At 38.4% G+C, this 16363-nt stretch overlaps 1 protein-coding gene across 1 annotated transcript; it reads right to left on the bottom strand.

The window, feature by feature from the left end:
* Positions 1-9270: 9270 nt before the first annotated feature.
* On the bottom strand, positions 9271-14499 carry LOC105039352 (FCS-Like Zinc finger 14). Its single transcript, XM_010915490.4, has 2 exons — positions 13762-14499; positions 9271-9732 (listed from the first exon to the last, which is right to left on the bottom strand). The coding sequence occupies exons 1-2, from the start codon at positions 14250-14252 to the stop codon at positions 9573-9575; spliced, it is 651 nt and encodes a 216-aa protein (XP_010913792.1). The 5' UTR covers positions 14253-14499; the 3' UTR covers positions 9271-9572.
* Positions 14500-16363: the final 1864 nt, after the last annotated feature.

A 16363-nucleotide genomic window follows, 5' to 3' on the forward strand; every position in this document is an offset into this window, starting at 1 on the left:
CATTTGCATTCCATATTTATCTATAGTGCTCATAAGAAAAGTAAATCATATAATAAAATATAAAAGTTGGTCTTTCAAGGGGGATTGCATATAACATTGCGGGTTGTACATAAAAAATGATGCCAAGTGAACATAATAAAAATAGACTATTTATCCAACAAAAAATTCTCAAAAATAAAACTATCTATTTTTTTAAAAAAATTAATATTTGAGTATTTCAAAAAAAATTAAAAGTCTCAAATAACTTCATCTTTCGTGCCACATTGATTGAAGAGATCTGTTGGGATAGATCCTCATCGCTTAGCCGACCTCACGAAGTCATTTGGAGGCCAACCTCATGAGGAGGCCGACATCATCACAAAGAGGCCAACCTTATGAAGTCCTTCGGAGGCCGACCTCACGAAGTCATCTGGATGCTGAGGCCGACTTTATTAGGAGACTAAGACCGACCTCATTAGAAGTCATTTGAAGGCTGGCTTCATCGAGAGGTTGAGGCCGACTTCATCATCCTCATTACTTAACCGACCTCACGATATCACGAGGACGCCGACCTCACGAGGAGGTCGACATCAACACAAGGAGGCCAACCTCATGAAGTCATGTGGAGGCCGACCTCACAAAGTCATCTGGAGGCCGAACTCACGAGGTGGCTGACATCATTACAAGAAGACCTACCTCACGAAGTCATTCGAAGGCCGACCTCACGAGGAGACCGACATCATCACAAGGAGGCCCACATCACGAAGTCATCCGGAGATCGGTCTCATGAGGAGGCCGACATCATCACAAGGAGGCCCACCTCACGAAGCCATCCAAAGGCCGACCTCACGAAGAGGCCGACATCATCACAAGGAGGCCAATCTCACAAAGTCATCCAAAGACCGACCTCACGAAGTCATCCAGAGGCCGACCTTATCAAAAATCATCCGGAGGCCAACTTCATCATCCTCGTCGCTTAGCCGACCTCACGAAGTCATCAGAAGGCCGATCTCACAAAGTCATCCAGAGGCCGACCTCACGAGGAGACCGACATCATTACAAGGAGGCCAACTTCACGAAGTCATCCAGAGGTCGAGGTCGACTTCATCAAGAGGCTGAGGATGACCTCATCAGAAGTCATCCAGAGGCCGACTTCATCGGGAGGCCGAGGCCGACTTTATTAGGAGGCCGAGGTCGATCTCATCAGAAATCATTCGGAGGCCGACTTCATCAGGAGGCTAAGGCTGACTTTATCAGGAGACTCAGGCCGACCTCATCAGAAGTCATCCGTAGGCCGATTTCATCGAAAGGACGAGGTCGATTTCATCGAAAGACTGAGATCGATCTTATCAGAAGTCATCTGGAGGCTGAGTTCATCAGGAGGCCGAGGCCGATCTCATCAGAAGTCATCCGGAGGCAGACTTCATCGGAGATCGAGGCCGACTTCATCAAGAGGCTGAGGTTGACCTCATCAGAAGTCATTCGGAGACCAACTTCATCAGAAGTTATTTGGAGGCCGACTTCATCAGGAGACTGAGATCGATCTGATCAGAAGTCATCATAAGGTCGAATTTTTTCTTGATGCCTTACCGACTATCCAAACTGACGACTGCATCCACCACTCAATGGGCTCCTTCAATCGATTTTCTAACACATGGCGTCAGCCGAACGGTTGAACGACAAGCGTGGCCATGATGCCATCCTGATAGGCCACATCAAGTCATGTCGCTCAGACACTATAGTTTGTTCGGTTGGCTGCACATCGTGATGGGATGTTATGAGGCTATTAATTATGCCGCATGCATGATAAGGCCTGCCTCTATGAACACCTGCGTGCCGAACAGAAGGTACGCCCACTGTCAGAGCTATTTAAAAATTTTCACATGGTGCTTTACGACTGACAGGATATGATTGACATGATCATCGATTCTCTCATCATCCACTTTGCTCCCTCCATAAATAGAGGTAAGCGGAGACCTCTCCAGATATGTTGGCTAACATAGTGCCAAAACTTTGCTGCTCTTTCCACTATATTGAGTCATCTCGCTGACTTGAGCATCGGAGAGTTTTCATTGGAGCCATCTCCGATAGGACTTCCTTTGCAGGTCTCTCTCTTTTGACACCAAACGGAGACCAGCGCCATCGTTCACCGGTAACCCCTCGCTCTCACCTTCAGTCTTGATTGTGTGCACCTTCTCTGACGATGGCACACTATCTCCTGGCATCCCGCCAGCCCACATCCAAGCGCAGCATCTAGTCAGCTCCAGGCCAACTACCCCAATCGAAAGAAGGCTGCAATAGTTTGGTGCGCAAGATAGGGGCAATCAAGCAGAAAAAAAATTCTCTCTCAAGAACCTGCATGGCCAAGACGAGAGCACAAAACGTCTCCACAAGCTCTACTCAATGCTCATCACGGCATGATGTGCCTCCGCGACTCACGGAGAGCCGAGTGCTTCACGACCATCGATGACAGTAGACCACCAGCAGTTTGCTGCTCTCGTGCAGCAGGTAAAAAATCTGATGAAGGTGTCCACAATCTTCAGTAGCAGCAGCACTGATCGGAGGAGATCGTGCCACATAATGTGCCTTCCTAGCACGACCATCGGACCTGAACTCCAACCTATCGTTCGACTCAACATTCTTGTCGGATAAGTTCTCGACCCACCCGATGGACCCTACATCCTGACTCCCAGTGCGCTCCACGTACCGGCTCTGGTGATTATCAGTCTCCTCCTCGATGAGCTCCACAAGAAGGCCGACCTCATGAGGAGATCGACGTAGACTTCATCCGAAGGCCGACCTCATCAGGTCATTCGAAGGCCGACTTCATTCGGAGGTCGACCTCATTAGGTCATTCGAAGGCCGACATCGTCCGAAAGTCGAGGAGAAAATTTGAGAAAAAACTTCGACAAGACTGGCAAATTCAAGAAAAAAATCTGAGAAAGTCCACCTTACTAGGAGTCCCCCACAAAATGGCTAAGTGTTGAGACTCCGAGAGGCAGACGATTTGAAAAATCTACAAGATAACCATTTTCTTGTTGGCTAGTACCCGATGAAGTATTAGTCGGCTGACACCCAATTGACAAAGCCAGGGTGGGTCTGTCAACCATGAGTGCGCCCCTAAGGGGCTGCAGCATTGGGTTGAATACGGATGGGTCCGTTGACCATAAAAGCACCTGCTAAGGCTCAAGGGCCATAGTACCAGGTAGCACACGAGGCCTAGGCAAAATAAAGTTGTGAGACACATGCGGCCTGCACCCACGTTGGCAGCTAAGGACCCACATGTGGCTAGGCTCATGCTGTCAAAGCGGACAACTTCTCGTACAGGAATAGGGCCGTGCGTAGTTCGTTCTGCTCATTTTCTTAGCCACCATGACAAAATCCTAAGACCCCCACAGCGGTGGATGCTGTTTGCTCTACACGTGGCTAATTCTCTGTGCGCATGGTCAGAGGGGATAATTCCTCCTCGAGGCACTTTTTTCCAAAGGGCAAAGCTGTGCAGCCCCACAATGGCAATGTTGATCGTATTTACGCATGGCTAAACCTCATGCAGTGCCAAAGCAAACAATACCTCCACCTCGGGAAGGAGCCAGATAAGATCTCATTAGGCTGGGATTAACCCGACTCCGATCTCTGATAGTCATCAAGGTCTCCCTCCAAACGATGAATCAATGATTCGAAAAGCTCCTCCAAATAATGACTATATTCCAGTTCAACGGAACAACCTATGGCGAACAGTCTATGACTACGACTTCAATCCGATCAAGTTTGTTTGCAAAAACCTGCTACATAACTTAGAAAATTTTTCTCAAGTCTATACGTTCGGTTATCCTCTACTCGATTTGTAACTTCCTAACCGACTACTTTACTTAATCTTGCCGATGTCACTACTTATTTATTTTTATAGAAAGACAAGTAAACAAGTGGAGAAGGAAAGCATGCAAATAAATAAGTCAGAAAGGAGGACAAGCCGAAAAAATTGACTCGGATCAACGCAATGATGAACTCCCTTCGTTCGATTAAAACTATGCAATCAGGCTCGGGAGTTGGGGGACAAATGTTGGGATAGATTCTCGTCGCTTAGCCGATCTCACAAAGTCATCCGAAGGCCGACCTCACGAAGTCATCCGGAGACCAAGGTTGATCTTATCAGAAGTCATCAGGAGGTCAACTTCATCGGGAGGTCGAGACCGACTTCATCATCCTTGTCGCTTAGCCGACCTTACAAAATCATCTGGAGGTCGACCTCATGAGGAGGACGACCTCATGAGATGGCCAACATCATTACAAGGAGACCAACCTTACGAAGTCATCCGAAGGCCGACCTCACGAAGTCATCCGGAGGCCGACCTCATAAGGAAGCCGATATCATCACAAGGAAGCTAACCTTACAAAGTCATTTGGAGGCCGACCTCACGAAGAGACCGATATCATCACAAGGAGGCCAACCTCGCGAAGTCATCCGAAGGCCGACCTCACGAAGTCATTCAGAGGTCGACCTTATTAGAAATCATCCAGAGGCCGACTTCGTCGAGAGACCGAGGCCGACTTCATCATCCTCGTCGCTTAGCCGACCTCACGAAGTCATCGGAAGGCCGACCTCACGAGGAGGCCGATATCATTACAAGGAGGCCAACTTCATGAAGTCATCTGAAGATTGAGACTGACTTCATCAGGAGGCTGAGGCCAACCTCATCAGAAGTCATTCAAAGGCTGACTTCATCGGGAAGTCGAGGCCGATCTCATCAGAAGTCATCCAGAGACCAACTTCATCAGGAGGTCAAGGCCGACTTCATCAAAAGGCTAAGACCGACCTTATCAGAAGTCATTCGAAGGCCAACTTCATCAAGAGACCGAGGTCGACCTCATCAGAAGTTATTCGGAGGCCGACTTCATCGGGAGGTCGAGACTGACTTCATTGGGAGGTCGAGGTCAACCTCATTAAAAGTCATCCGAAGACAGACTTCATCGAAAAATCGAGGCCGACTTCATCAGGAGGCTGAGGCCGACCTCATCAAAAATCATCCAGAGCCTGAGGCCCACTTCGTCCGGAGGTTAAGACCGACCTCATCAAAAGTCATCAGAAGATCGACTTCTTTCTCAATGCCTTATCGACTATCCAAACTGACCACTGGGTCGCACTACTCAATAGGCTCCTTCAACCGACTTCCTGACATGAATGTTAGCCGAACAATCGAATGACAGGTATGGCCATTACGCTATCCTGACAGGCCACATCAGGTCATGTCGCTCAAATATCATATTCTGATCGACTGACTGTGCACCATGATGGGATGTTACGAGGTCATTAATTACGCTGCATGCATGATAAGGCCCGCCACCATGGCCATCTGCATGCCGAACATAAGGCACACCCTCTGTCAGAGCCATTTAAAGGTTTTCACACGGTGCCATACAGCTGACAGGATATGATTGATATAATCATCTGTCCTCTCATCATCCACTTTACTCCCTCTATATATAGGTAAGTGGGGATCCCTCTAGGTATGTTGGCCAATATAGTGCCAAAACTCTGCTGCTATTTCTACTATATTGAGTCATCTCACTGACTTGAGCATCGAAGGATCCTCGTCGGAGCCACCTCCGATGGGACTTTCTTTATAAGTCTCTCTCTTCCGATGCCAAGCAGAGACCAGTGCCATTGTTCACCACCAACCTCTCGCTCTCACTTTCGGCCTTGACTATATGCATCTTCTCTAGTGACAGCACACCGTCTTCTGGCATCCCACCGGCCCGCATTCAGACGCAGCACCTAGTGTACTCCAGGCTGACTACCCCAATCGAAAGAAGGCCGCAACAAGATCAATTTAAAGTGACAAATATAATTTTAATTGAAAAACTTCTAATTTTGAAAAATATAGTATCTATTTAACATATAATATAGTATAAAAATATATATAATATTACTAAGTGTACATAGAAAATATTGCAGCGTGTATATAGCAAAAGTCTGCCATCTATTCAACAAAAAAAATCCTTAAAATAAAATCATCCACTGATGACTTCTTTGATAATTTCATATACGGGTATCTCAAGAATTGAAGCTCCAAATGAATATCTTTTATCTTTTGTACCATATAAATTGAAGAGATATCAATTTGGAGTGATAAATAGAACTTTAACTAAAAGGTTTTTAAAAATTTTTAAAAATCCACCATTTATTTAGCAAAAAAAAAATTTAGAGTCTATTCTTTTATTGGTAAAAAATTTATCCGAGAATCTATTTTTTTTAGATAAAAATTTTTCAAACAATATTTAAACAAAAAAATAATTTACTTATGATTTTTTTAATGTATGAAAAAGTGGTTTTGAAATCTATTATTTATATTCTTTTACATTATTATTTTCTTAAATAAGTTATTAAATTTTATTCATATTTTTCATGATATTTTTTATGCTTTTTAGGTTTGGAGAAAGTGGATGATTGAATTATTGAGCATTGAATGATAGAACTATTGAAAATGAGGATGGAACATTTTAAGAATAAAATCAAATATCCACTTTACTGACTGATGGAAAAATAATTTAGCCACCCTTTATGTACGTAAGATTTTTTGCTCATTTCATGGATAAATACTATCCATGAAAAATCTTATCCATCTTGAAAAATATGAGAATATAGATAAGTTAGTTGATAAAAAGTTGATCAATTTTTTCATAATATTTATCCATAAAAGAATGGGCCCTTAAAATAAAGCTATCCATTAATCCATATATGATTGTTTTAGAAATATTAAGAAACTCTAAATAACTCCATCTTATGTACCACATAAATCGAAGAGATATCTGTTTAGAGTAATAAATAAGATTTTTATTATAAGATTTCTAAAAGTTTTTAAGAGCTTGCCATATATTCAGCAGAAAATTCTTAAGATCATGTCATCTATTAGTATTTTCTTGCAAATTTCTATATGTAAGTCTTTAAGAAAAATTAAGAAGTATTGCAGAGGAATTCATCGACCGAGACTAATCCTTCATTGGGGTGCATCCAAGATGACATAGTGAAGTCATACTAGTTGTGGACCCAAGCTCACTAATTCGATCATCCGTATAGGTGAAGTCTACGCTTGGCATCCACAATTAATAATCTTGATTCAGAGGAAGTGGGAAAGATTCTTTCCTTAATAAAAGATCAAAACATAGTCTAACGGTCTGAAGTGCTACACCTAACAAACCTACAGATTCCAACTAACGGCCTATAGGCTCAACCTTCATACAAAAGAGGTATGAAGGGGATCCTTAGGTAAGTAAGGAAGAAAGCAAACACAAGGACTCGATAGTGGGGCAAGCCCTAAGGAGAGAAAAAAGGAGAACTCTCTTCACTCTCCTAACTCTCGCTATCTTTTTTTTTTTTTCTAATGTTTCTAAAGCTCCAGCTAACTTCAGCATCATAGGATCTCCATCGGAATATTCCAATGAGTGTGGACTTCCTTTGCAGATATTCTTGGACGTTGTAGATATCGGACGGCGTCTAACTCCAACCACATCAGCATCTTGTCAAATAGAAGTGAAAGTGGTATGGATATTATCTGTCTGAATCTATTTTCGTATCCGAATCAATTCGGATATGAATAAAAATTTGAGAATCCAACTAATATCCATATTTGTATCCATATCCATCAAAGAAAAATAGATATGGATATGGATAGACAGCTATCCAATCTATATTTGAATATCCATATCTACATATAATCTTATATAATTTTATATAGTATTTATTAATTTTTAAAAAAATATATAACTATATAAAAATATTATTAACTTGATTTATCATATATTTAGTAATATCTTTGATTCTGTAGTCATAAAGTTTAATTATCCAAATTATATACATACTTTCAGTATCCGAATTATATCCATATCTGTTTAAAATAAATATGGATATAAATTTTTACATCCGAATAATATCCGTATCTGTGTTTCTATTCATCAAATAAAACAAATATAGATATGGATATGCTAGTATTCGATCCGGCTTCAATCCTATCTCTGAAGCCTCGCGGCAACAAAAGCTCTAAATATATTCATCTTCTTTGCTACATAGATTAAAGAGATATTTATTAAGAGTAATTAATAGAACTTTAATCGGAAGACTTCTAAAACTTTTTAAAATAACAAAGATGTAATAGAGATATGGGAAAGAAGAACCAATCGCTCCATTTTGCGTCCCAAAAGACTCACGCCATCCTCGGCCGCTTCACCAAGCACCAGGTCATCGCCCTTCTTCTGCCTTCCTTTCGGATCTCAAATCAGCATCCGCCATGACTTTGATGGAGGAATCAGGTACAACTGACTCTTTGAAACGCATTCACTTGCAAGACCAAGACTATGCTGAATTCGATCCAAATGCAACATGGCAAACATTGCACAATCATCGATTAGTAGATTCCTGTAAACTAAATGGCATTCTAATATTGACATGCCTTCCAACGGATGCTCGAGTATGGCCCAAGTGGAGTTTGTTCGCGGACTTTTGCCCTATTAAAGTACATATGCATGGTGCTCGGGTTTTTGTCGAACCGCTGTTCACACGCTTCATGCACTTTCATTCTCGTCCTCCGTAACGGATGGAAGCCCAGTCGGCACTTTAGATGGGGGAGGGATTCGAACGTAAGTTGATCCCTTTACCAACCGAGTCGCCAACCGAGCTAGTTGATACCTTCAACTCTAACAAATTGAACTGGGAAGCCGCTGCCAGACGTTTGGTAAAGAAAAACCCAATTTCTATCAGCAGATCAAATAGGCAGCCTTGAGGCTGGTCAAACAATCACGACAGAATGATATGGGCCTCTAATATGTTCAGTCCATTGATTTTGTCGAAGTATGAGATCTCAGCAACTAGAATTGGTAGGACTTCACTGGAGCATTACAGAAAATCCAAAGTCAGCAGACAGAGGCAAGGGCATGCTTAATTGCAAGAAAAATCATGAAAAAGGAAAATGAAATGGAACTTTTCTTGTAAGAAAAAAGGTTTTCTTTTAACAAATTAGTTATAAACTTCCATTATTTTTCTAATGAAACAAACAAATAAAAAGCTAGTTTTTCAAGAACAATATTTCTCCATGCAACCAAGTGAGCTCGTCGAGCTCATCCATCAAACTTCACTTGGACGGATCTATCATCATGGTGTATGAGCTTCCTGAACTGTGAGATAGGATTTTGCAGGCAATTCAGATCAATGATCCTCCAGAAAGGAGAGCAGAGTATGATCTTAGACCATAGAGAGTGAATGCAAAATATATACAATGATAAAAGCATACAGAATATTGCTTGAGGAAATAACATATGATATTGATAACTATAATAATTTTCCAATGCAGTACATAGAAACTACAAAACCTCTTTTCTCTGATACATGGAATTTATAAATCACACATATGTTACATTCTGCTCAGGGCTTTGCCGTAAAACATTATATCAAACAAGCATATTATCTCAGATCTTTTCCAGTTCTTTCTGTAGGTATATATAATGCCGTTGATACCGATTATTCACTCCGGTACCCTTTCTCTTATTTACCATCATTTCTACCTGTTCCTTATGGGTTTCATTTTTACTTTAGTTTTGCATGATTAAGCTGCTGCCACACCAGCTGGAAAGAGAAAAGGGCCGGGACAGGGAGATACGGAGCATTCATACGACTTCAGTACTTCAGACCCACAGTTCTCCTTGTGCTCATCAAACAGCATATGCTGGCATCTGCACTCCGCACTACAGAAGGCTTTGTCTCCTCTGCAAAACAAACAAAACCAAACAGTTCATGCAACAACCTAGGATCTCATCCAAAATAACTAACCGAAAGGTGTTGTTTGGATTTCTTAACCTTATATAAGTATCTAAGATCCTCCCAATAAATAATTAAAATGGAACTAAATACACATCTGCACGGATCCTCATATACTTTTCATATTTGAAGCCCTAACATCCTCGCTAGCCTAAAATCCAAATCCATGTATCCTTTTCTAAACACTATGAACAGCTTGTGGTCAACTACAATAAACCCGTATTGTAATATCCTCTAGTCCATATATATAGTATTTGGTGACTTAAATGAGATCACCAAAGTGATCTGAGATCACCGGTGATCCAAATCCCCTGATGATCTGATCATCAATGATCTAAAATCACAGCATTTGGTAGACCATGGTCTAATGATCAAAAATCCTCAGATATCTATAAGTAACCTGTTTGGTATTCTATAAGAATCTAAGATCACTGATTATATAATACCAAAACTATTTATAATATATTTTATTAAAATATATTTATTAATCATATATAATATATTATAATAAAATATTATTATATTTATTAATATATTAATAATTAATAGATTCTATAAAAATATATTTATTAGTCCTATAAATTCGTAATCCCATAAAAATATATTAATTGTTATTATAGAATTAATATTTTTATTTATACTTATAATATATAATTTATTAATATGAATAATTATTTTAATTAAAAAAAATAAGACAAATAGAAGTGATTTAGTAAATATTTTTTATATAAATATAAAGTCCAATAGGATATTTTTATTCTAATTTAAAATTATCATTGAATCATAATATAACAGTAATATGATTAATAATATATTACAATATAATATACATCATAAATATAATATAATATAATATCATATACACAATATTGATATAATATATTAGTGGTATATTAATATATCAATTTTTTTGCTAAATTGACAGATATTTTTATCTTTATATTTCAGTTCAAGATCACAGTCTGGAGGTGATCTTGGATTCCCAACATCAAAGATGGATATTCCATCATTGAGTTAGAAGATGAATTGAGCAGCGGAGGTGATTTGAAATCGCTGCTACGTAGGATCATCATAGTGCAACCAAATGCGGTGATTTCATTGCCTTCACCCACATCACCTTTGATCTTAAATGGACACCCCATACCAAACGCCCCCATAAATTATGGGCTAGGTCAGCTGTGATATTATTTGTAACAATCCAGAAACTCATCCAAAAAAATTAGTCGGAAGATATTATTTTCATTCATTGATCTTATATAAATATCCAAGATCTTTCCAGTAAATAACCAATATAAGATCAAATACACGTCCACATGGGTCCTCATAGTTAAATTAATAGATCTCAATGCACCAAATAAAGAATTTTGATAGAACAACAGAGTAACACAAAATCTTGAAGGCAAGCAAGAAGAAACTATGTTGTCTTGGAGACTAATCAGCCCTGATGATAGCAAACTTAAAGGTTTCTTCCCAACAAGACCATGAATTATAATGCAGGTGCAAAATTAATTTCACACAAGCAAGTTATTTCAGGCACATATTATGGGCCAAATGATACATAGAGTACTCGTATTACTAAAGTGATGTATAACTTTCCAGCTGCCCTTTAACTGAAATGTACCCTTATGTCTGCCAGTAAAATTGCAGATTTAGGATCTGTTTGGATCATTGAGCTCAAAATCCTATGAAATTTATGGGTTAAACCAATACAACCAATAAAATCAGACTGGGCTACGTCTATCTTTATAAATACCCAAAGTAGTCCAATCTGATTTTGCTTGTTATATTGGCCCATACGAGTCCTACGGGATCTTGCACCCAATCATCCAAACAGGCTCTTAATATATAACCTACAATACAGGCTTTCAATTCTCACTTGTAAATTGCTACTTGTCGCGTATATGGCTAGCACATGCCTCTCGCTCGTTTGTGCACACACTAGCCAAAAATCAGCAAATGTTCAAACTATAAGTTGACATAAGGAATTCACACATATACAAGCAACAGATTTGGAATTAGGGACAACAAAAGAGTTGCAGATCTGGTTACAAGCAAAGGCAACGAATTTGTGCACAAGAAACATAAGTAAGAAACAATACAACTCTCAACATTTTGCATAGTAAGTTATTCAAAGACTAGTACTGAAGCATGAAACAGGAAACAGAACCAGATTAGGGTGTAGAAAAGATAAATGATAAACAATTCAACTGTTAACAATGATGCGCAGCAAGTTATTCAGGGATGGGTACTGAAGCATGAAAAAGGAAACAGAATTGGAGAAACTTCTGCATGAAGCAGGTCTCTTTAACTCTGTATATAACTAAATATCAGATATTGGAAAGTTAAAATGACGTCATTCTAAATGTAAGGAATTTCAATGAAGATAGTGCAATAGAATTGAGTAATTGACCAAATCAAGGGGCAATAAACGATAGAAACATTTCCAGCTATCCCTATAACCATCTAAGTATTCTGTTCAAATGCGCTGGAATCTAAACTTATATGAGAAACTCAAAGACATAAGAATTGATTTCAGACATTTGTCGATGAATAGTTTATGAAATCAACTTTCCATAAAGGAAGCTTGGATCAACAAGTACGATGAGAGATGGAAATTCAGCTAACACCAGTTTCCAGAAGAACATCTGCATGTTGGTCTAAAGACATGGATGACCGAAACTTCATAACAGGAAGTTTTCTATCACGATTTTGACATTTCATATTTACTATCTCCAATAAACCCAATATCTCAGAACATATATTACACTACAATCCCATCCGGACATTTTGGAAGATTTTTTTAAAAAAAAAAAAAAAGAGAGAGAGAAGACAATTCAGAGGATTATAGTTATCAGAGATGATGTGCATACTGGATTCAAAGAGACTGAGGTACAAACCGTGAAGCAAAAGCTTCAATATTCATATTTAATGATATAACTGAAAATTGCCCCAAAAAGACTAGATCACAGATTTTTCCTTTTTGGGAATATCATAGGATGTGCTTTTTTAATAGATATCATATGTTATACTTAAAGACTGTCGACCTGCTTTAAGTTTATGCTTATAGAGAGCAACATAATTTATGGACGTAATAAAGTATCATGCATGAAACAAATGATATGAACTGTTTGTGTTACATCTGAGAAAATAGAAAAAAACCTAAACAAGATATTTCTATATCCATGAGAGGCCTCCTGACTAATACATGATTTCAGGTACCAAACAATCGTGCCATGAAGCACCCTTTAAAAGGGATAGCTTCTCCAATGGGAAAAAAAACAATAGGAGGGTAAGAGGCGATTTTATCATCACCGCCCCTTCTTTCTCCCTTCTCTTCTTGGTGTGGGAAGGAACGGGTGGGGGGTGAGGTCGGGCAGATAGGCGGAGGGGTCAGCCCCCTCAACAGAGGACAAGGTGCATGCTTGGGCGGTGATTAATATGGGAGGAGTTGCTGCCAGTCGACACCAAGGCGGAGGAGCATCTAAAGAAGTGGAGGTGGTGGCGGTACAAGGACGAAGAGGGAAACAGTAATTTCATAGAGAACGAACGACATGAAAGCTAAAAGAACAATTGAAAGTACTCGAAGGAGAAGAAATATTTGTGTAAATGACTCAAAATTGAGGGCTCAAAATTTAATTTTTCCCTAATAACTAATAGACGCAATCAGTTTTTTCCAGCGGAACTCCTTACACGAACACGCCCAAAAAATTTCATCCAAGAATTGTACCAAAAAAATTTTGATCCAAGAAATCCCCTCCAGTACCATGAAACCAAAGGATTAAAAAAAAAAAACAGGGGAAATTTGTCGTCAGAACTCCCACTAAAGATCAAATTTTTACAAGCAAGGCGTTATAACATCCAGAATGGTAAACACCAACACGAATCAATTTTTTTTTAAAAAAAAAAAACAAAACAAAATCTTTCAAGAATAGCAGCGAAGAAAACAACAAGCCAAGACGATGAAAAAGAGGGAATACCGGTACATGTAGATATCGATCCCCTCGAGCTTCTTCTTACACAGATAACAGTGGCTCAAGAAACCGACTGTGAACGGCATCGCTGTCTCCGGAGGCGTCGGCAGTGGCGGCATCTCGAAGAGCACCCCCCTGCCCCTCTGAACGGCCCCAAAGACGACCTCCGAGCCGTCACCGAAGTACACCCTCTTCCTGACGGACTTGCCCCCGACGTGCGATATCACACACGTATAGCTCTCGGAGAGCTCCGCCTCGTCCGGCTCCATCGATCGGGCGGCCGCAACGGCCTTCGCCGGGGCGATCGGGATCGGCTCTGACCGTGTCAGCGCCGCGGACCTCACACGGCCTCCAACGTCGCCACCGCCGCTGAGGGCGGCGACGATGCCGAGGCCGACGGCCCCGTCGGCGAAGCTCCGGGGGGAGCGGACGGCCGGAGGGTCGGCGGGTTCGCCGGCGACGAAGAGGGAGAGCTTGAGAAAGGAGGAGTCGGGCATGGCGACGGGGACTGAGAAGGAGTCAATCTGGAGCTTTATAGAGAGGGAAGCGAAATTATGACAATTAGAGGACTCAGGAGCTTCTATAGCATATTCTTCTTCCCTCCTCTCTTTCTATTTAGATGGAAGGGGAAGAGAGGGGGCGAAGGAGATGAGAGAGAGGGAGAGAGAAGGGGGGAGTATGTGGGAAGGGGAATGGCCTCCTTTCTACTCCATCCTTTTCTCTCTCCTCTCTCTCTACCCGGTGATGGACTGATGGTTGTAGCTGGGGATGTTAAAGTTACCAGTATTCTGGAGAAGGATTTTCCGGAATATGTGATCCAGTAAACTAATTTTATCTTTTTTTTTTTTTTTAATTTTCTAGAATATTCCGTAGGCTTGTGGGAATAAGTCACAGTGATGGTTATCCAGATACGCGCAATACACATTGGATAAAATAATAATACCAATTAAAGCAAGATGACAAATTATTTATTATATTTTTATTTTATTTTAAGCTAAAATATATAAATAGTAACAAGATAAATAAAAATATGAATTAAAAATACAAACATAAATAACATAAATAGAATAAAGTAAAAACTTAAGATATACAATAAAAAATAAAATAAAAAGAAACATAATTAAAAAATAAAAAGGATCACTATAAAAATTAAAAAGTAATAAAAATATAGACTTATATAATAAAATTAAAAAAAAATATTATCTATAAATCATGGAATACAAATTTTCAAAAGAAAATATAGAACAAAATATCAAAATAGAATTATGTAATAGATTTTTGGAAATAATGCCAACATATACAATATCTGGAAAATAAGTTAATCTACAATAAAAGAAAATATATATTAGATATTACTCACTTGATATGTCAAGTATGAATGTTAAAATTGGTATATTCTCAAGGTAGATGCTTAGCAAAATGATGATAGTCAAAGTAAAATAAAAATTGATTACAATATTTTAACTTTATTTTTCATTCAAATAAATGTAAAAATAATATGAAAATGATAAATTGAACAAATATAAAATCCAATAAAAGCATAAGACTAAAAAATAAATGAGATCACGTAAGTGGAAAAGAAGTTAAAGAATTAGGAAAAAAAAACACATAAAAGTTGAAGAAATAATTAGGAAAATAAAAACAATTAGTAAAGAGACTAAAATAAAAATATATAAAAATTAAAAAAGAAACATGAATAAGTAAGTTAATAAATTATAAATCTTAAAATACAAAATAGTCCATGTAATAAAATAAGAAATATCAAAAATTAAAAAGAAGAAAATAGAAAGTACGAGAACAAAATATAAATAAAACAAACCAATGACACAAGTTAAAAATTTATAAATTATATAAATGAATCAAAAATAAGAATATAAGTTAAATGGAAGTAGTAGAAAATAAGTAAAAATATTAAATTATCCAACTGGTATACCTATAAGTTAGATGATAAAATTGGAAATAAATAATAAACATTTAAATGACATTAAGAAACTATAAAAATATAAATCATACAACAAATGAATTATAATAACACATAAAAAATGAATGAAAATGGAACATTTGAAAATGAATAAATACTCAAAAATTAAAATATAAAATATAAACTGAAAGCTTGAAAAATATGAACATGTTCAATAAAAGAAAACTTATGTATAGAAATACAAAATAAAAATATAATAATGTAAGAAATATAATGTAATTTAATAGTAGATTGTAAATTCAAGCTTATGTAATGAAGACAAATAGAAAATATAGATAAACTTTTTGAGGAAAAAATATACATGTATTAGACCAGATAAATAGAAAAATAAGTTCAAAAGGGGCTTATGTGTAAGGCTCAGAGAGGCCTAGGTAGGGAAGAAGGTATTAACATACATTGTTTTGACTCATTTTATCATAATTTTACTATTTAAAATTTATGTTATGACTTAGTGTTATGATGACCAACCATCACTTGCAAAGTTTATACTCCATTAAAATCTCTCCCTCTCTCTCTCTCTCACACACACACACACTCTCTCTCTCTCTCTCTCTTTCTCTACTTAGATCTGATTAAATCTGTATTAGATGATAAGGATCCCAAATTGATGATTCAAACTATTTGATA

This window comes from Elaeis guineensis, chromosome 1, assembly GCF_000442705.2.
Source record: "Elaeis guineensis isolate ETL-2024a chromosome 1, EG11, whole genome shotgun sequence".
In the NCBI taxonomy this organism is placed as follows: domain Eukaryota; kingdom Viridiplantae; phylum Streptophyta; class Magnoliopsida; order Arecales; family Arecaceae; genus Elaeis; species Elaeis guineensis.